We start from the raw sequence: 21,300 nt of genomic DNA on the forward strand, positions 1-21,300 counted from the left end.
CTTTGCACAAAAAAATGCACCTTCCAATTTAAACCAACATACCACTGCAAACTGCCCTTGTAGTATATGCATGTTTGTAAAACACTACCTCTGCGAAAAAAACAGGTACAAACAGAATCTCTATATATACGGTGCTTGTGTCTGCATCCTATATATAACCCCCAATGTTTGACAAGTACAAACTGTATCATATTAGTTACATTCCAAACCTTACTGCAGTCTATTCACCCTGCCTGACAGAGACCCATCATTGACATCACAATGTCTCCACTCAGAAGTGTATGACTTATGTACATTTGTTAGTGACGCCGTGGTGACCTGCGTAGGCTGATCTCCATCCATACATGATCAATGAAAGAGTCTCGTATCGGGTAACTGCTAACTTATATTTTTGAATGTCCATCTACATTTTTATTTTTATACGTTATTAATAAATACTGTTATATCGTGAAATTATTATTACACCGTAACTTCCAGTCCAAGTGAGGCTTGTTAGGTGGATTCTGTGATGATGATTTGCTGTACAGCGTCACACAATTTTTCTGACTCTACAAAATCCCTGCTGTTTTCTGTATTCTCTATCGTAATGTAGCATCCGGAATCTCTCGGACAGTCACTTAGTTCAGATTTGTTTGCAGCAATGTCAGGGCTGAGTGTCAGGGACACAGATTCATTCCCAGGTTCTTGTCCGTCTGTCAAAATATAAAACAATATGATTTAGCCTCTGAGTAGTCACATGTTATTAAAGCAGAAGTATTGTATTATTATATGTGTATATATATGGGCAGTACGGTGGCTAAGTGGTTAGCACTTCTGCCTTACAGCACTGGGGTCATGAGTTCAAGTCCCGACCATGGCCTTATCTGTGAGGAGTTCTCCCGGTGTTCGCATGGGTTTCCTCCGGGTGCTCCGGTTTCCTCCCACAATCCAGAAACATACTGGTAGATTAATTGGCTGCCATCAAATTGACCCTAGTCTGTGTGTCTGTGTCTGTGTGTGTTAGGGAATTTATACTGTAAGCTCCAAACGGACAGGGACAGATGTGAGTGAGATCTTTGTACAGTGCTGCGGAATTAGTGGCGCTGTACAAATAGCTGATGATGATGATGACACTAAGTGGGATATCAATTCAGAGTGAAGTGCACTGAAGCCTTGCGCAATGAGACTCTGCGTCTCTGGCCTGAAATCTATATTATCAAATGCAGCTAGTAGCAAGTAAAATGCCAGTGGGACTGAGAATTTATATTGAACAATTCAGCAGTATTTATTATGAAGGCCTGAAGCTAACAGAGGAAGTACGAGTAATTCCATCCCAAAGGAGGATGGAGGGGGAGAGACATTAGAGGACCAAGTTACTGATCATCTTACTGAGGACAATATTGATCCCCCACAAGAGGGCAGCCTCTGAGGAACTGCTGCAAACGTCATTGACAAGGGTTAGTGTATGTCTTATTATATTGTAGTATTATTGTAGAGGTTTTCACGACTACCACAAGGTGTTTATAGGGTGGTGGTGATTCATGTTTTGACAATATATCAAGCAACAGCTGCCTATATATACCGTATTTCCCCAAGTATAAGACGCACCTTAATTTTGGGGCCCAAAATGAAAAAAAAGATGTATTACGGTACATAAAGACTGATAGCTCCGAGACTGTGGGAGGCGCCTGAAGGACCTTAAGGTCCTTTTGCCAATCAGCGGGGACAAGCTGTGTGAAGCAGCCAGCGGCAGCACGCTGTGTTAAACAGGCAGCACGGACATGCTAACAAGCTGTGTGAAGCAGGGCCATCTTTTCCATTGGGCACGATGGGCAGCTGCCCGGGGGCCCCACGGGCAAGGGGGGCCCATAGGCACGGCTCTTAATGAGAATAAATAATCCTGCAAAAGAAAAAAACCTGCAAAAAAAACCTTCAAGGGTCACTGAGCAAGTACATCTATCTATCTCTATCTCTATATATCTATATCTATATCTGTATCTGTATACATCTATATATCTATATCTATATCTAGGGACCCTGGCACTGCTTTGCCCGGGGGCCCATAATGTTGTTAAGATGGCCCTGGTGTGAAGCAACCAGTGGGGACACGCTGTTCCTATTAGCGGGGACTCCTCTCTCACACCAGGTGCCGACTTCTTCATTAAGGTAAGTAGCGCTTGCAGTGTATAAGACGCACCTTTTTTTTAGACCTAAAATTTGGGGGAAAAAGGTGCGTCTTATACTTGGGGAAATACGGTACTCTACATATACATAATGTAAACACAGCCATAAATATAAGAAACATGTTAAATTTACAAAGAATCTTCATCTTACCCTGAGATAGTAACTAATAACTAAAGGGGTCTAAACATTGCCTGCAGCAACTTTTCCTCTTTAATCTCCAACTCCAGCTGTAATCACCCAACAGTATATGACTTGTGGCTTATTAGTATTGTCCATGAAAATGTCATAAGTGGAGGGGATACTCAATTGGAGTCTGTGGCTAAAATGTCATTTTAAATGTATTTATTATCCTTTCTAAATTCCAGGATACATTTCTTAGGAGCTAAAAATACAAGTATGACTGTATAACAAGGGATTGGTAAAAATGACATTTTGGTGTCTAAATCTGCACCTCTGATCCTGTAAATCTTGCTAATGCCACTTGTCTGTCCTTACATTAACTTCCACAGGATTACCCCAATCTCCTATGAAGCACTGACCTATAAAGCGCTAATCCTGTCTGTATTGTCAAAGTCAAGTTCTGGCTTTGAGAACTGCTGTGATAGAACACCTGAAGATTACACTACATGTAAAAAGTGAGTATTTCATGTTGTGGCATTATTCGTTACTGAGAGCTTATGGAGTGGGCCCAAATCCCTAAATACCACTTTATGTTTCTGTAACATTTGCAATGACAATTAAAATGGATTGGGTGCATTAAAGATTGTCTAATGGTCACTGGAATTAGAGAGAGGCTTACATCAAAGAGACTTACATCAAAGCAAAGGAAAGCAAACAGAACAATGTTTAACTAAGGAAAGTATAGGTAAATGCATAAAATGCTTAGAGGCTGATATATCTTACTTCACTTAACCTCTTATAAACATTTAACGACTTAAATTAAATAACACACGACGTAAGTGTGGGAAATCAAAGAACTTTTATTGAAATGGTAGTGGAGAAAATAGCAGTGCACAAATTCCTCCACGCAACCAGGAAGTTCCCGCATCAACCAAAGGACAACCACAAAAAATGGGGACTCTAACCCCGGGTGCACATATCTACCTCCAGGACACCTGTCCTGGACACAACTGACCCGCAACCGTTCTGGGTTAAAGTAATGTACCCACAAGTCTACCCATCGGGGCGGTACTTGGACCGAGGCTATAAACAAATGCTCTGAGAGAGGCGAGATTCTATCTCCGCCCATCCTATTTAAAGACTATCTCCCCTCTCCTGTGACATTAGATGGGCGTAACCCTTCAGTTAAACTTTTGACCCCGCGGACTAACTAAAGCCTAGTGACACAGCCTCAAAACTTTATTATCCTTTGTGCTTATTTCAGCCCTCAGTTCTTATTTTTCCTGAACTAATTGGTTACTATGATATAATGCTAATATTGAACCTTATGGTATTATTCTCAGTGCCTCAGTATCGGCAGCACAATGTCTCCAGAATTGTATGGTGTGAAATGCTGATTGACATATATGTCGCTTTCTTTCATAACTCAAAGTTCACAAAATGCACTTCTGCTGCTCAATATAGGAATTTATAATGTAATTTAATCCAATGATAAATTATTAATTACATACGCAGAAAGGTACATGCACGATGATATATTTAGTATTGCGTAAAATGTTAGCTGTTAAACAACCTGCCATGCTTATTAAGTGGTCATATCAATTATGTTTTCATGATTTCTAAGACAGTGACCTATCTTCTACAGCAAGGTCATTCGGGTCATTTTAATAGATCGTTGCAGTGTAAGGTTGGACATTTCATTTAATGCCACTGCACTTGATTTTGTACTCGGTAAAGGTTATTTATTAACCCCTAAATATGCAGATGTGCTGTACATTTCATTCTGTGCTAATGCACCTATTTGAATCACCGCCTCTACTATCACATTTAGGCCAATCCCCTTATTTCATTATAACTTTTACATTTTTATCTAACAATACTACTATGTCTTATTTACATTATGGATGTAAGGGGACATCAGGACTGTCTTCATTCCTGGGGGTAAATATATCAAGCTGCGGGTTTTAAAAGTAGAGATGTTGCCTATAGCAACTAATCAGATTCTAACTGTCATTCTGTAGAAATCAAGAAGATGAAAATTTTTTATACCCCCACGATTGCTGCCGTATTGTCACGCTATGAGCTATGCAATAGTTAAAAAAACAGGATGACATACAGGGGCGCACAGAGGATTTTTAAGGGGGGATTTCCCCTCCACCCCCCCCCCCAAAAAAAGTGAGAGAGCTGCCGCAGCTCCGTTTCGGGTCCATACAATACAGCACCGCCGCGGACGCTTCTTTGACAGCGCCGTGGCTGCTGTATAGTACAGTGCCGCTATGTAGGGCACTTTTTTAGCGGAGGGGAGGGGTTTCTGGAGACCCAGAAACCCCCCCTGTGTGCGCCCCTGACATACCCTGGCATTAAAAACACATACAACAAGGTTATCATGTGTTTATATCACCACTGTCTATCCACTTTCCAGAATCCTGTACCTACATCTTAGTTAGCAAAGGAAGGATCACAATGGTCTTGATTCAGAGCTGGACATACACTATTTTGTGTAGCATATCTTATGTGAAATTGTACTGCGCATACTTACAAACGAGCATTCGCAATTGCGCAGAATTCATAGCTGAACGCGTCTGACACTTACGAGCCTCTACGATTTGAGAGGTGGAACAGTGGAGTAGGGGCAGACTAACATAGTCCATGTAAATTAAGGGGGTGTTCACGCAGATTCGGATCATTCAGACACAGATGTTTGCGGAAATACGTATGTTTTCAGCTATATCTTTTTCACCTGCTACAGGGTAGGTGTAAATCCCAGATGATAGTGATGAGCAAGACAGCATTACCTTAGAGAAGTTCATGTTGTGTACGCGGACTCAGGCATGCGTGTGGCTTGCTAGCAAAGCAAATGTCCGCAATTGTTTATTATTTGCTATTATTACAATGAAACTACCTTGTGTTAGGCTTTGGACATTGTGTATGCTCACTCTGCAGCCATGGAGTTTACAAACAGAATTTTTTTTAACAAATTTTCCAATGATCAGAAAATTGGTCATTTGTTCGGGACAATTATACAAGGCAATGAAGAATTTCATTGTAAGCATTTTTGTTTTTATGTGTGTTCTGTTCTAACTTAATGGTCAATATGTAAAAGTGGTGCATTTGCTCCCAATTCCAACTCCCACCTGTGCGTGCCCCTGAACGTAACTGTGGAGTATCTCCGCCTGTAAACAGAGGCGACACTGCATCCTGAGGTGTCTCGACTCTTAATTAAGGCGAAGCATAGCTACATAATTTATTTATTTTTACGGAACTTGCTCAGGCTCCGTGTCTCAAAAAAGAAAAACAATACATCTCTTACAATCTGCAGGGTTTTACCTCTGTAACTTAAAAAAAACATGAAATACTACATTTTTTAAAACTTTTTTCTTCAAAGCTGAACTTGCTCACAGGACTGATCTGCAGGATTCCGTAATTGTGTTTAGAGTAATGGGGAAGAATGAAGTGAAACTCACTGTCACAGTCTTGTAGGTTCTCTATAGCAACCAGTAACCTCATTCTTTCTTCAGGGTTGGTAATATTAAGCTCGCAGAGATGACTCTCTTTGATGTCCTTTAGGTCTTCCAGTGTCTCGTATCCATTCAGCAACAGGCTTGACATGTAATCCTGTGAGACAAGACAGCAGCATAACAAGTCTTTAATAAATACATTAACCAAGTACTCACTGCACACTAACTATAACTATACAATAGAGTGTATCTGAATGGCACAATATATTGACAATTAGAATGTAATTCATACAGTGTCAATATTAATATACCATCGTTTCTCATGTTAGATTGAGGTTAAATATGATTTTTTTTAGCCATGGTGATAACATGCCATTGCATGAAGTGGCATAGATGATATTTCCTACTCAATACATTTACTAGGGTTGCACTAGACTTAGACCATACTTGCCAACTCTCCCGGAATGTCCGAGAGACTCCCGAAAATCGGGTCGGTCTCACGGACTCCTGGGAGAGCTGGCGATTCTCCCACATCTGGCCTATCTGCCCACTTCAAAAAGATTAGAGCTGGAATGTACGGGCGGAGGGGCCCGGGGCTTCGTGAATCGCACCATTTTGGCCCCGCCCCCAGTGATGTAATGCTTGTTTGGGGTGTTTTTACAGGCATTACGTCACTGGGGACGGGGCCAAAATGATGTGAATCGTGAAGCCCCGCCCATATACCCCTCCTGCCCTCCAAAATCTCCCGGACCCGGCCAACATAAGGTTGGCAAGTATGGACTAGACAATAAATCTTCCTACAAAAATTTCTGCCAAACACAACATGGTACCTAATCCACCCTATACTGAACCTGAAAGTCAACAAACTGCCTTTGTGATAGACTATTCTATCTTAATAACTGAATTCCCTACCATGAGCAGCTGTCTGGCCACTACACCCCTGTTTCCATATTTATTGGAGAAGTCGTTCCCCTGGTTTCTAGATGAGGTATCCTACGGCATCGATGCTCATCCTGATCTGACATCCACAATCTGGCATATTTATTGGGGAATGGCCAATCAGCAGTAGTCCCCCTGACACTTTCCCCTCTACCCCATCTTCTGACTATTATCCAGCTGCCTGTTTCAGGATCCTGCTCTCCCATACCTCCAACCCCAACTTCATTGGCCTCAACCAGTGCAGTAAACTGCCCGCCTTGTTGGATACGGACTGCAGTGTTGCTAGTTGCTTATTGAGATCCAGCATCTGGGTTTACAAACGGGAACTGGCTTTCTGAACAGCAGTATTCACCCTCGAATGGTGATTTCAGAAACGCACACATAGAACAAGAGGCATTTCCAAGCATGAATGACATGATGTCAATTCCTTGAGCAGAGCTAACAGCTATATTCCATATAGTTGTATGGAAAAACTAATCTCTAGGTAGCTGAATTAGGGAATCTGCCGATGTGTGTTTGCGTATCCACAAATCTTCATTGTCTTCCTTTGGCCATTTGAGGTGTTGGCAAGTATGCTCCTATAAGACATTGAGGTATATTTACTAAACAGCGGGTTTGAAAAAGTGGAGATGTTGCCTATAGCAACCAATCATATTCTAGCTGTCATATATTTAGTGCATTCTACAAAATGAAAGCTAGAATCTGATTGGTTGCTATAGGTGACATCTCCACCTCTTCAAACCCGCAGCTTAGTAAATCTAGCCCATTGTGTCACTTACCTGCAGGTTGAACCGTTCCAAGAGTTCCTGCAGCGTCTTTGGCCTTGGCCGCTTACTTTTCCTTCTCACTATCCTCTTTGTGGGGGGAGCTTCCTCTTCGGAGATGATGTCTACATATATAAATTTAAAATTCCCAATTTTGTTATTCAACATGCCTGTCCAAATGCCCATATTTGTTTTGTGGATGATGTCTATGATGTCTCCTTTCTGAAAGACACGTGAAAAAAAACCTGATTAGTTTCTCAGAATTAAGACGCACATAAAATATTATAACTTTGGTGCCAACTCTATTATTTTGTTTACTATACCTATAATAAAATAGCCAAACTCTGTCAATTATTTTGCCATTTGCTTGTATTTTATTGGGGTTTTTTTCTTCAAAAATTGTTAACAAATCCTTTTTTTTTTTTACCATTAACGTTAAAAAGTTTTTTGTAAGAACCAAGTTACTGGTGAAAAGCAAACAAAGTGAGAGAACCGTCTGATGTAATGTCCTCTAATGTCCTGTAGGAGGAGCACAATTTAGCTCTCCAGCTATATAGCACATACAGCAATAGGAGACAGAGCTCCTGTTCTGGGCTGTTGATGGCAGTGACTGTAGATTGTATGCTTGCGAGTATTGTTTTATTACTGTTTATTCCCAATTGTAAAGCTGCGGAATCTGCTGGCCCTATATAAATAAATGATGATGATGATGATTATGATGGTGATGATGATGAACCTGTAAGCCCATCCCAGCAATGAAAATGTGTATTGTGATTGCTGTCTGAATGTCACATACGCCACTGCAGAAGCTACTTTTACCCCTGTTTCTGTGTGAGCAATGGCACTGAGCAATGTTACTGGAGACTGGAGAGTGACAAGAACACTGTTACTCCTGTTTCTGTGTGAGCAATGGCGCTGGATCTCCTGGGGAGGGAGGTACTTGTGGAATCCAAAACCCGCGAGATCCGACAATGCAGCAATGACGTTTTGCCTCGATTCAGATCTGAGGATGCGCGAAAGTAACGAGCCGGCTCTCGAGCCTACTCGGATCCCCTAAGTTCGGGTGGGCTTGGTTTTTAGAAAACCGAGCCTGAGCATCTCTATTTTTAGGGTGATGTGCACAGCAGAGGTTGAACACTGCAGTGTTCAAGCACTGAAGTGTGTTTTGCATACTGCGCTGTTTTATTGTGCTGATCACGTACCCAGAACACTTGAAATGCAGCCACCTTAAGGATAATTGATCCGTAACCTTGTACACCCCACCCCCCAGTTCCTAATCTTCAGGGCAATAAAGTCTAGCACACTAGGGGGTATATTTACTAAACTGCTGGTTTGAAAAAGTGGAGATGTTGCCTATAGCAACCAATCAGATTCTAGTTACCATTTATTTAGTACATTCTACAAAATGACAGCTAGAATCTGATTTGTTGCTATAGGCAACATCTCCCCTTTTTCAAACCCGCAGTTTAGTAAATATACCCCTAGGAATGCTGCACTAATGTTTAGTAAAAGGGGAATGAGAAAGGGATGCTCATAGGTATCAATGATCCCACATCCTGCCGCGTTCTCAGTGCATATTGCATGCGGCCAGCAATGTAAAACCACATCCCATGTACAGTATACTTCCACCAAACTGAGAATAACACTTTGAAATTGAAGAAAAGCTTCTTCACAGCTAAAGTGCTCTAATTTGCAATGGCTAAAAATGTTTCCCCTTCACCAATATGTCACTGCTAAAGAGTTCAGTTGCTGCTGAATGACGCCAGCTTTGTAGGTGCCTAGAGGCGATTGTCGGCATGTACTCAATAAATAGATCATCATCATCACCATTTATTTATATAGCGCCACTAAATCCGCAGCGCTGTACAGAGAACTCACATCAGTTCCTGCCCCATTGGAGCTTACAGTCTAAATTCCATAACACACACACACACAGACACATAGACTAGGGTCAATTTGTTAGCAGCCATTTAACCTACCAGTATGTTTTTTTGGAGCGTGGGAGGAAACCGGAGCACCCGGAGGAAACCCACGCAAGCACAGGGAGAAAATACAAACTCCTCACAGATAAGGCCATGGTCGGGAATTGAACTCATGACCCCAGTGCTGTAAGGCAGAAGTGCTAGCCACTAAGCCACCGTGCTGCCCTAACAATAGTTCCACATGACTCATTTTCAAGGTGTCCCATGATGGAATGTAATAGGCCTCATACCCACTAGCGTTGATTTTATGAGCTTTTATGCTAGCTCAACATATGTAAATGGGTCTGGGGATAGAAATGGAACAATAGAACACATTGTTTCAAATGTCACCATACTCACTCATGTTTTTACTAGCATCCAAGTGCTCTGTGTGTTTCCAATCCCATTTACTGAACGCACCTTGCACTATCCATGTACATGCGTAAACGTAATGGGGACCTTCAATGACCTCAAAATGCTTGTAACAAACATATGAGTTTTCACTAGTAGTCTTACTAGGGTATAAAAAATGGAAATGCAATGCCAATGTATACCTGGCCCAATAGTAAAGGCAAGATAAGCAACATTTAATACTGACTTACCTTGATTTTCAGTGAATCTGTGTCATACGGGCTAGGAGTAAAGTCCGTGTGGACTTTCGCTCGACCACAAAATGGTCCAGTATAAGGCATGTCGTCATCAAATCGAAAACTGTCCCTGTTGCTGTTTCCGTCAGAGCAGCTGGTCACACCGCCTGCATCAATTATACATTATTATTATTTTTTTTAAATGGCAAAATATTTTTTAGATTTTATATTGAAATTGTTTCAGTGAGTTCTGGTAGTACTATGCTTTAAAATCAAATATAAAAAGATAACAGAACATTAACTCACAATAACTAAGACATTATTTATTTGAAAAACAATACTTTGATGAGCGGTTTTGATCTAAGGTTACAGCATGATAAAGCCGAACTCGCATTGTACAATTCTCCATGATAATTTGCCCATTAGAGAAACAGAGGTATTGTGACAAAAGGTTATTTGTGAAAGTGCTAAATTGCAAACCCGCAGCTCAGCGCAACTGACAATTCGTGAAATTGTGCATAAATTTTTGCCGAAATGTTAAGTGGTTAAGACTTATAACCAACCAAGTATGTCAGGGTTCCCCTATACCTTGAAAGGACAATCTTCCCTGGGCATACCCTATTGAACAGGAAGCTGCAAAATTCCTGTTTTCTACATATCCTCCTGGGATAGGACCACGTCGACAATAATTCATCTCATACAGAACTTAGAATGTCACTCATGTATCTTAGTAATGGAGGAAAGATATACATTTTCAGTTCCGACTATTGATATTTGTGTCCTAATGTATAGAGGGTACTGGATGGCAAATACTTTATAGCACAAAGTAACTTTGAATATAAATTGTCTTTAGTGCTTTACAAAGAATCAATATTTCTCCACTTCCCAAATGCAATTTTAAATTAGCTGTAAAAAAAACCCGGTATTTTTTCCTGATTTTATGTCCATGAATTACCCTGCATCACGTGTCTGTCACCTAACTTGTACTAAATGAGAATGTTCTGATCTTGGACAGATACCAAAATCTACAATTTGTCGCTGGTGGAGGCTCACATGACATATGTAAGTTAAAACCTACGTTATTACCCCTAGAAATGACTTGTTTGATGGGCCCCCAAACTGAAAGCATTTTTATGGATACTTACTAGATGAACTCTGACCGCTGTTGAGACTGTAAAGACTCTCTACGGATTCGCTGCCTCTGAGAGTGACTTTCTCAGTGTTGGCTCCAGCGGTGGGGTCACTGTCTCTGGAAGAAAAAATCCCGTCGCCATCTTCACTCTGGAAAAAAAAGATAATAGATGATAATAAAACGACAGTTTAACAAGTGATTTATTTGTGATGGTCGTCGCTGAATTCAACCTTAGCAGTAGCTATAAACCGTTTAGGTACAAGGTGTTAAACAGAAATTGATTACTTTCAAAAACTGAATGAAGGAGCACTAATGTAACTCTGTCAAAGTCTTACATTATGTAAGACTTTGACAGAACAGAGATATTCCGTGCTTTATTACGTACTGTATTATTGTTCGCTAAAAGTGAAATGAGTTCTGAACACATACTATGAAGCAGCACTACTTGGAAGTACAGTATTACCACTGTGGGGTGGCCATTTTGTTTTGCTCACATAACCAAGGTAGCGGTAATATGTCTTTGTAGTATTGCATACAGTTAGAAAGTTATTCATCACATCGACTTCCGTATCATCAAAGAGCTAATCTTTTTGATATATACTAATTTTAATAATTTCTCTACCTCAGACAGAGCCTTAATGTACTTTTTCCCCATCTTTTTCCTCATAGTCAGAGATATGGCTTTCATCTTCTTAGTCAGACTTCCGGCGCTATTTGTCGTCTTGTCGCCATCTGCAGCTCCTCCTTCACACACGCTCTCAGTTTCACCGGTCTGTTTAGGTAAAGAAGATTGATCACTCAGGTAAGACAAGGTGAGGACAAGATGGCGGCACTGAGTGGTTTTATGGAAACTGAATAAGGTTAGACATGAATGATGGACCAGTGGTGTTGCTGCAGCTCCATTTCACATGTAAATTAAGTGCAGCCAGCCCTTACAGCATTGTGTACATTTTGTGGCTCTACAACTTTTACTTAATGGAGCTGTACTCTCTCCACTCAACGTACACACATCATGTCCCTTCACCTGCGTGCCAAATTAGCCATGTAAAACTGGGCACATGGAATACATAGGTTCAGTGACGGCATTGCAAACACTTTAGATGCTTATTTAAGTTATTTGTGTAGTATTATCTGGCGGCATGCATCTGAACTGACTGCAATGGATCCATGTTGCATATATATGTCCTGCAGGTCTGCTTTAATGCCTAACTGCGCCTGATATGCAGCTTTACATATAGTGTGCTATAAAAACACTGTATTCATCACCATGATTGTCAGTCAAAGCACTAACCATGTGCCCTGCTGGAAATCTAAGTGCATTTGTGCATATTCAGCCACATGACAGGTTCAAAACACAGCATTTATGTTGCAGACCGGCCCATACACTTAGTACATGATCTCATATTGTTCTGCACAGAAGGCAGTCTATCTTACTGGGCAAAAGGCAATATATGTTACTGGGCAAGGAGCAATCTATACTACAGGACAGAGGGCAGTATTTATTAGTGGGCCTGGGGCAGTTTGTATTACTGAGCTAGAGGCATAATGTATTACTGAGATGAGACCTTATGTATGACTGGGATAGGGCATTATATATTACTGGGATGGGGCATTATGTATTACTGGCATAGGGCATTATATATTACTGAGATGGGGCATTATGTATTACTGGGATAGGGCATTATGTATTACTGGGATGGGGCAGTATGTATTACTGAGATGAGACCTTATGTATGACTGGGATAGGGCATTATGTATTACTGAGCTAGAGGCATTATGTATTACTGAGATGAGACCTTATGTATTACTGGGATGGGGTATTATGTATTACTGGCATGGGGCATTATGTATTACTGGGTTGGGGGCATTATATATTACTAGGATGGGGCATTATGTATTACTGGCATGGGGCATTATGTATTACTGGGTTGGGGGCATTATATATTACTGGGATGGGGCATTTTGTATTACTGGCATGGGGCATTATGTATTACTGGCATGGGGCATTATATATTACTAGGATGTGGCATTATGTATTACTGGCATGGGGCATTATGTATTACTGGGTTGGGGGCATTATATATCACTGGGATGGGGCATTATATATCACTGGGATGGGGCATTATGTATTACTGGCATGGGACATTATGTATTACTGGGTTGGGGGCATTATATATTACTGGTATGGGGCATTATGTATTACTGGCATGGGGCATTATGTCATTATGTATTACTGGGATGAGGCATTATATATCACTGGGATGGGGCATTATGTATTACTGGCATGGGACATTATGTATTACTGAGTTGGGGCATGACAATATTACTGGGATGGGACATTATGTATTACTGGGGATAGGAGCATTATGTATTACTGGGGATAGGAGCATTATGTATTACTGACTTAGTGCATTATGTATTTCTGAGGATGGGGCAGTATATATTACGATACCAACGTTAGAATGCTTCTTCCTTCCCCTGTCCCTCCTCTCCAAGCACAGGAGGGTGTAAGTACCAGAATCGCACAAGTCTGCACAGCTACATGTGCCTGCACCAACTTACTGGTCAAGGTCAGAGTGATTCTGCACAAGATACACTATTAACAATGCTGCAGCCCTTTTATGCATAACGCTACAAGTGAGGTCACAAATGGTCATACTGGGCCGTCAGTGCAGACATGAGGATTCAGCCATCCATGTGGAGATTGTACTTGTTATTTTCCCTTGCTGGTAAGTTCAATCATTTGGTATGTTTTTTAAGATGACATGTGGTTTTCCTTGTGAAACTAACACATCCACCTTTGTTGACCTTTGAGGTGAAATAACCACTATGCTTTTCTATCACAATAGCTGGAATTTGACCATTCCTTCCCTCTTAAGGTGCCGAATTCATTACTATGTACAGCAGAGAGAAATTCACAGGAAGAGCCTCGGGGTCAGTAGACAGAGATACAAAAAGCTAAGACCCCACTGATCTCTTCAACATTACACAGCTGCACTTTCATCCGTCTCGTCTTTCCTGCGTTGCTTAAAACTGGCAAACTAGACATCCAATGTCATAAAAGTGAACCAAATAAATGAAGCACGGTGTCACATTGTAATTTCCTAAGATCAGCTGGACTCTCCTGTAATTTTGTTGTTTGATCCTATTAATTCAGGTGCATAATTTCAATAATATAATACAACGTAGAGTGATACCGGTACAGTGACAGACCTCATTATCTTCTGGCTTGGAGGCAGGCGATTTCTTGAACCGGTCAAAGGCTCCAAAACTGGTGGTGCGCTGTCAACAGAAAGGATATAAAATGAAACAAACTGTACACTAATAGAGAAAGGATAAATATATAATAACGGCAGATGTAGATGACTTAATGATTCTTGTGGTCACAGGGTGAGCCAAACCACCAGCGTACTTTAAGGATCAATAATATAATATCACCAAATCCATAACAATCACAAATGACCTGTCTACAAAGAGTATTTTGTGATTTACCACCGAAAAATGTTTTTACTGTTTACAGACTATGAAATACATTTTCCATCCATTTCAAGGACACATTTCTTCACTATTTCAGTCGACCACTTTTAGACAATACCTCTGTGTATGACCAAAGCGCAAAATTATCCCTGTAAATTAGCCCAAAACACCCTAAATTGTAATTTTGATAAAATACTATTGTAGATGACAGAAATGAATCATAAACAGAATTAGTTGAAAGTTATAACCATTGCTGTACACTGCAGACGTATTTGTTTCTGTGACTTTGTTAGATGAAGCTTTAGATTCACATTGAAGAACAAATGCTCCACTCTCTCCATTTGTTGGATTGCAATATGCCATGTTTCTAAGTTACTTAACCTGAATGTACAGCAAGGCTGAAAAAAACAGCATGTTCCACTTTAGATTATGTCATACACAGGATGCAATTTCCATGATGTGTAATCTTCATCCGACTGTCATAAAGATCTATGTTTTGTATTTTGAAACTTTTTGAAGTCATGAAGTTGTGAAGTTATAATTGCAATGAACTGAATAGGTGTCGTACTACTGCAGATTGTGACTAAGTTAACTATGTCCTGCTGTTATTATCTGCTTAAAATGAACTAAGAACTAGCACTAAGCGTGGGAGCTCAATAGTGTTATACATGTGGCACAAATGTAAGATAATCTGAGAATGCAATACAAGGGAATCTGAACAAAAAGGAGAAAAAAGCAAAGTTTCTGGTATAAGGTGCACTAAATCTTCTAATAGATAATATCGATAATTACCATCCTATAAAACATAACTTTTATTAAGTAGTAACTTAAAAGCGAAATATACTAAAATATAGCAATTAAAATCCCATGGATATAAATAAAAAGCTGGATACACTCAATATAGTACCTATATAATCCCACTATAAATTATATGGTACAGAGGTATAATGTGTGTGTGATTAATAGTGTGATTAATATGAATAAGTCAGATAGTAAATAAAGAAACATACGCCATAATAAGCAGTTATATCTCTAATATAATGCCTGTTAAATAACAGGCTATACAGGCTGGTACTGTCCAGCTAGCAGATAGAGGTTGGAACAAAATATCCCAATTACCTCTTATAAATCACAAACGCTAGTATGTAATTCCTTCTGACTAAATCCTGCAAATCAACAATCAGTTGAAATGGAAACTACCCTGCAGCATATTCAGTAGCGTAACATGTAAAGTATAGCAGAAACGCTATTATAGAATTATAGTTGCTAGTATGCAATCCCTTCCAACTAATTCCTGCCAATCTATAATCAGTTGTAGTGCAATCTACCCTGCAGCACACTCAATAGCGCTATATGGTAGATATCTCAGAGGCGCTATCACAAATTGTTAATAGCTGTTATGGGGAGTGTATTGCTAACTGCCTGCTAGGTTTCCCCTCTAACTCTTGGCTTATAGGGGTAGTTAAATAATCAGACTCCTCTTAGTACAAATATCAAGTGTGGCCAGCTGATATGCTGACGCGCGTTTCGCTGTTGCTTAATCAAGGCAAAAAATGTTTCCATTTTAACTGATTGTTGATTTGCAGGATTTAGTCAGAAGGAATTACATACCAGCGTTTGTGATTTATAAGAGGTAATTGGGATATTTTGTTCCAACCTCTATCTGCTAGCTGGACAGTACCAACCTGTATAGCCTGTTATTTAACAGACATTATATTAGAGACATAACTGCTTGTTATGGCGTATGTTTCTTTATTTACTATCTGACTTATTCATATTAATCACACTATTATACCTCTGTACCATATAATTTATAGTGGGATTATATAGGTACTATATTGAGTGTATCCAGCTTTTTATTTATATCCATGGGATTTTAATTGCTATATTTTAGTATATTTCGCTTTTAAATTACTACTTAATAAAAATTATGTTTTATAGGATGGTAATTATCGATATTATCTATTAGAAGATTTAGTGCACCTTATACCAGAAACTTTGCTTTTTTCTCCTTTTTGTTCAGATTACACCTGGAGTTTCAAGGTTGCACCCCAATTACCAATCAAGAGATCCTATTCAGGAGATATTTATAGGGATATGTGTATTACAATTGGGTAAAATCTTATAGTCAGTGCGGTGATCCAAACTCTACTCCATAATGCAATACAAGGGGGCAGCACGGTGGACTAGTGGTTACCATTTGTGCCTCACAGCACTTGGGTTATGAGTTTGATTCCCGACCATGGTCTTATCTGTTGTTTGTATGTTCTCCCTGTGTTTGCGTAGGTTTCCTCCCAGACTCCAAAAGAATACTGGTAGGTTAATTGGCTGCTATCAAATTGACCCTAGTCTCTATCTCTCTCTGTGTGTATATGTTAGGGATTTTGACTGTAAGCTCCAATGGGGCAGGGACTGATGTGAGTTCTCTGTACATCACTGAGGAATTAGTGGCGCTATATAAATAGCTGATGATTCTGAAGGAGTGGAAATGCTTTTTTTTTGTATGCAGGGAAAATACTGTCTGTTTTTGTGTGTAGCACACAAATACTGGGCAGCTTTACTTTTACAGTGTGATTTACAGTTGAGCTAGTAGGCTCCCCCTTCCGAAGCTTAAGCTGTCTGCACATTTTAAACCCCCAACCCAACACCAGCACAAGATGGTTTTGCCAGAGTGGAAGGTTGTACCTTCTAGCTGGATTCACTCTTAGCTCTAAATCTCTAAATGAGGCATAAGGTGCTTGAGTAATATCATTGGTTTCTAGTTATACGATAGGCTACATTCACATAAATATAGTCTCAGCACACAAAATCTACTGTGTGTAGGAAGTGGGTGCACTAAAGACTATGAATGTAAAATAATATGATTTGTTGGGTATTCTATCTCTTGTGGGCTTGGATTGCCCATTTGATCTCCCAGAATTCCAGGCACCATTATCCTACTGTAGGTTCTACCTGGGAATAGACAATGTGGCCGCATTACAGATTGGCATCATCATCGATGCCTTATCTTCCTGCTCTTATTTAAGTGTTTTCATGTTAATATTTCTATAACATTTTTCTCCATAATCTTAAAGGCAAACACTTAAAATATATGTCAACTTTAAAAGAAAATGCCCCCTTTTCAACATTACTGTAGATAACAATCATGTAGGCCGATAGCATATGTGTATGGAGAAAGTGTGCCATTGCGTGGGTAATAAGGACTTTTAGACTTAGTTGTTTTGCTGAGGCTGTAATGTTTCCATAGCTGTGATGGTATTTAAAACTTAAAGAAATGAATCATTTAGCATTAAATTTTTAACTATTACTAACATTGCAAATGCCTATTGGAAGAGAGATATTACTAGCGGTATGCACAGTATGAACAGAAGTGTGTGTTAATTGTACAAATATCCAGTCCATTTGGGTAGGGATAATGAGTGTGCACTCTCCACACAACCAGGCATGGGTTCACTTCACTCCGGTAACTGTTTTATTAATCATGTTCCACTATAAAAAATTTGATCTGCTACAGAAAACAAAGCCCACTGCTGAGCCTACTGCATATTTTGTGAGAAATGCCCTTAATCCCCCTCCCCAAGTCTTCCAGTTGCCTGGTGCAAACTTCCGCCCCTCCACAAATGCCCCCTCCTTAAACTTTTTTTTTTTTTGGTAAGAATCGAGCTGAACTTGTGTAAATCCAAAGAGGATGTTTTGCTGTGGAGCACTGGATCGAGTGGTTGGGGATTTGCGTAGTTGGCTGGGTATGATCGGTATAGATTATAAGCTCCACTGCGGCAATAACTGTTCATAAATAAATAAATAAAAGAAATAAAATGCATATGTAAAACAAGTTGGCTGTATCAACAGATAGGGGTGTATTACTGATGTTGGTGATCATTCCACTATCTAACTCAGCCTGCAACTTGCTGCTTGCCTCCATTCCCATCCTCACTCATGGTACTGAATGTCTCATGCAGCCCTGTCCTTACTATAATAATCACACAAACGGATAGGTGACTGCCTCCCACTAGATCAGGAAACTTATCTGCTGCTATTGGGAATATTCGGATGATCAAAAGGCACCTGAATATGTGGTTGGAACCATTTTTAGTCATGACCTAGAGGTATAGAGAGTTTTAGCAAAATGTTATCAACATTCATAATTTAAGATGTTCACATAAGACAGGTGAATTTTAGTGCTAGAAAGAAACTGCAAAGTTTTTGACCGGTGCCACTGTGATCCCCCTCCGTGCACTGCTTTCAGAGCTACAACATTTAATAGACTTCCATGTATACATAAAGTAACTATGTTAGATCATTACTGACCAACAAAACTATGGGGGTCATTTCAATGACAGTACCTATGTGAAGGCAAAAAAAAATTGTTTTCTCCTGGACAAATCATGTTACATTGCAAGTGGTGCAAATTAGTCTATTATTTTGCACATAAGTTAAATACTGGCTGTTTTTCCATGTAGCACACAAATACTTGATAACTTTATTTGTGGACTGATATTTAAAGTTAATCTAGGACATGTCCTACCCAACTATAAATCTCCCATGACATTTTAAATTTACCTCCCCCCTCCAACGCGACATAGTTTTGCCCAGGTGAAAAGTTACTAATTTTTTTGCTTTACTTTCCTTAATGAATTTTTCCCCATAAGTTAATTATAAATTAAATTTGACCCTTAATCAAGAAATAACGATTGCCCCCCAAATGTATAAATCCATTGGTGCTTCCTGTTATGTTCTGAATGGTAACATAGCTCAAACAACATGCAGTTTTAGCAATGTAGTCTATCACAACCACCTCTTTTGTTTCGGCCGTTTGGATCGCGGTTTTGCAAACCCCAGCTTTGGTCTTTAGTAAAAGCGCCGTAAAAAACGGACGAAATCTGGCGGTTTAATTAAACCGCCCTTTAGTAAATCTAGCCCTTTGTCTCTTGTATAACCCTTTGTCTTCAGTGACATGTAGCAAATTGGGTTTTCCAAAGACCCTTGTGCCTGGTTAAAAAATTCTTCCTACTGCTAATTCTAGTAGTGTGCCACTGGAATCCAATCTGTTGTGCCAATTCATTTGCTATTCTCTAAAAGATGGGCACACGGTCCACAAACACAGGTTCATGACCCCGCAACACCAGTTGCATTCCTTTAGTGCTACGCCGCTGGTTCGTAAATGACCTCTAGTATCTTTAGAGCAGTACATTCACATGTAGAAGAAGAAATACAACATAATTACGCAATTACCATTATATTTTGCTTTTAATTTTGCATGATGTCAGATTATCTAGTCCTGGTGAGACCTGGAGGTGCAGCCAGTAACACTTACAGCTGATGCCTAGTGATGGAAAAGGGGCTAATCTTACCTTGTTATCTTTAACACTGTCAGATTTGCTTCTAACTCTATTCCTGCTAGCCTCTAAAAAGACTGAAGTAGTCTTTGATGTGTCAGCAAGCTATCAAACTTGGCAAACGTCATAAGAAACAGAGTGGAAAAAACACAGAAGCTGCATGTTCTGGGATTAGAATCTCACCATAGTCTTATTTTGCATCGCATAAGACACAGAAAACAGCACCAGTCTCTGTATCAGAGGTCTTGAACAAAGTAAAAAAGGCCACTACCAGATTAGTTTATTTGATGTATTGCTTTGATTCATCTAGTTAATGATCAGAGCAGAACACAGCCCTTGGCGCTGTTTTGTTTCTGCAAGCCTCCCTCCAGCTACGTCCTGCCATTAATTCACTGGCATGTGCCAACTCAGCATATCAAGGTCACTCTTGTCTTTCAAGGGGAACCTTTGGAGACATAATAAAACTGACAGAAAGTTCTTTTTTTTTTCTTTGCGTGCTTTATGTTTTCAGAGTTCAACGGTAGCAGTTAATATCAGTAAGCTTATAGACTTTGTGATCCTGATGCTTCATGATATTTTTTTTTACTTTCTCTTTTTTGGAAGATACATTTTTTGAAGATAAAATAGTGACAGATTTATGCAGTGTTGCTAGGAAATATGTAATCTACAATAAGTTTGAAATGCATGATGTCTTTTTCCAAAACAGCACTTTGCTGCCCTTGCAGATTGTAGTTATTAAGTTGTTTACTTGTATATTTTGTCTTTTTTTATTCGCTGTTGGGCAAACCAATATCAGACATCTTGTTTATTGTATTTTGTAACTGATTTATGAAGTCAAATATGAAGTCAGACCGGTCAATTTTTATATTACATTTAGATATTGTATTCTATTGTACTAGATGATCAATAATACTAAGCTGCTATACAATCCTCTTTGTCATCTCTATTATTCTTTTTTGTCATGTGATTCATCATTTTTTCCATTTATTTTGCTCTTATGCTACTAGTCCACCATCAATAGACAAAGGTGATGATTACTAAACCTTCTAAAATAGGAAAAGTGGAGGTGTTGCCCATAGCAACCAATCAGATTCTAGCTAACATGTATCTAGTAGAAAGAAAGAAGTGGCAGGATTTCGGTAAGGGACAGGATATTAGGGGTAAAGCTGAGGGCAGAGTCAAGGGTGAATCCAAGGTAGCCAACAAATCCAACCAAGAGAGAAATATTGGGAGGGATAGCAACATTGGTAAGAAGAAAGAGGGCTGAGGACAGAGCCTTGGGGGACTCCAATATAAAGAGGAAGAGGGGGGGGCATCAGAAGCCAAGATGCTAAAGCAGCGGTCAGAGAGAGGTAGAAGAGGT

At 39.7% G+C, this 21,300-nt stretch overlaps 1 protein-coding gene across 2 annotated transcripts in view; it reads right to left on the reverse strand.

Annotated features, from left to right (window-relative positions):
- Positions 1 to 367: 367 nt before the first annotated feature.
- SAMSN1 (SAM domain, SH3 domain and nuclear localization signals 1) overlaps positions 368 to 21,300 on the reverse strand; it is a 60,022-nt gene continuing 39,089 nt past the window's right edge. For both annotated transcript variants that reach the window (XM_075197098.1, XM_075197100.1), the window contains 7 exons: positions 14,338 to 14,406; positions 11,747 to 11,896; positions 11,138 to 11,273; positions 10,008 to 10,159; positions 7,460 to 7,666; positions 5,748 to 5,898; positions 368 to 692 (listed from right to left, as the gene is read on the reverse strand). In XM_075197098.1, coding sequence (XP_075053199.1) covers positions 493 to 692; positions 5,748 to 5,898; positions 7,460 to 7,666; positions 10,008 to 10,159; positions 11,138 to 11,273; positions 11,747 to 11,896; positions 14,338 to 14,406 — 1,065 coding nt within the window. In that variant the 3' untranslated portion in view covers positions 368 to 492. The remainder of the gene's footprint in view (positions 693 to 5,747; positions 5,899 to 7,459; positions 7,667 to 10,007; positions 10,160 to 11,137; positions 11,274 to 11,746; positions 11,897 to 14,337; positions 14,407 to 21,300) is intronic.

The sequence above is a fragment of the Mixophyes fleayi genome, chromosome 2 (assembly GCF_038048845.1).
Source record: "Mixophyes fleayi isolate aMixFle1 chromosome 2, aMixFle1.hap1, whole genome shotgun sequence".
Classification (NCBI taxonomy): domain Eukaryota; kingdom Metazoa; phylum Chordata; class Amphibia; order Anura; family Limnodynastidae; genus Mixophyes; species Mixophyes fleayi.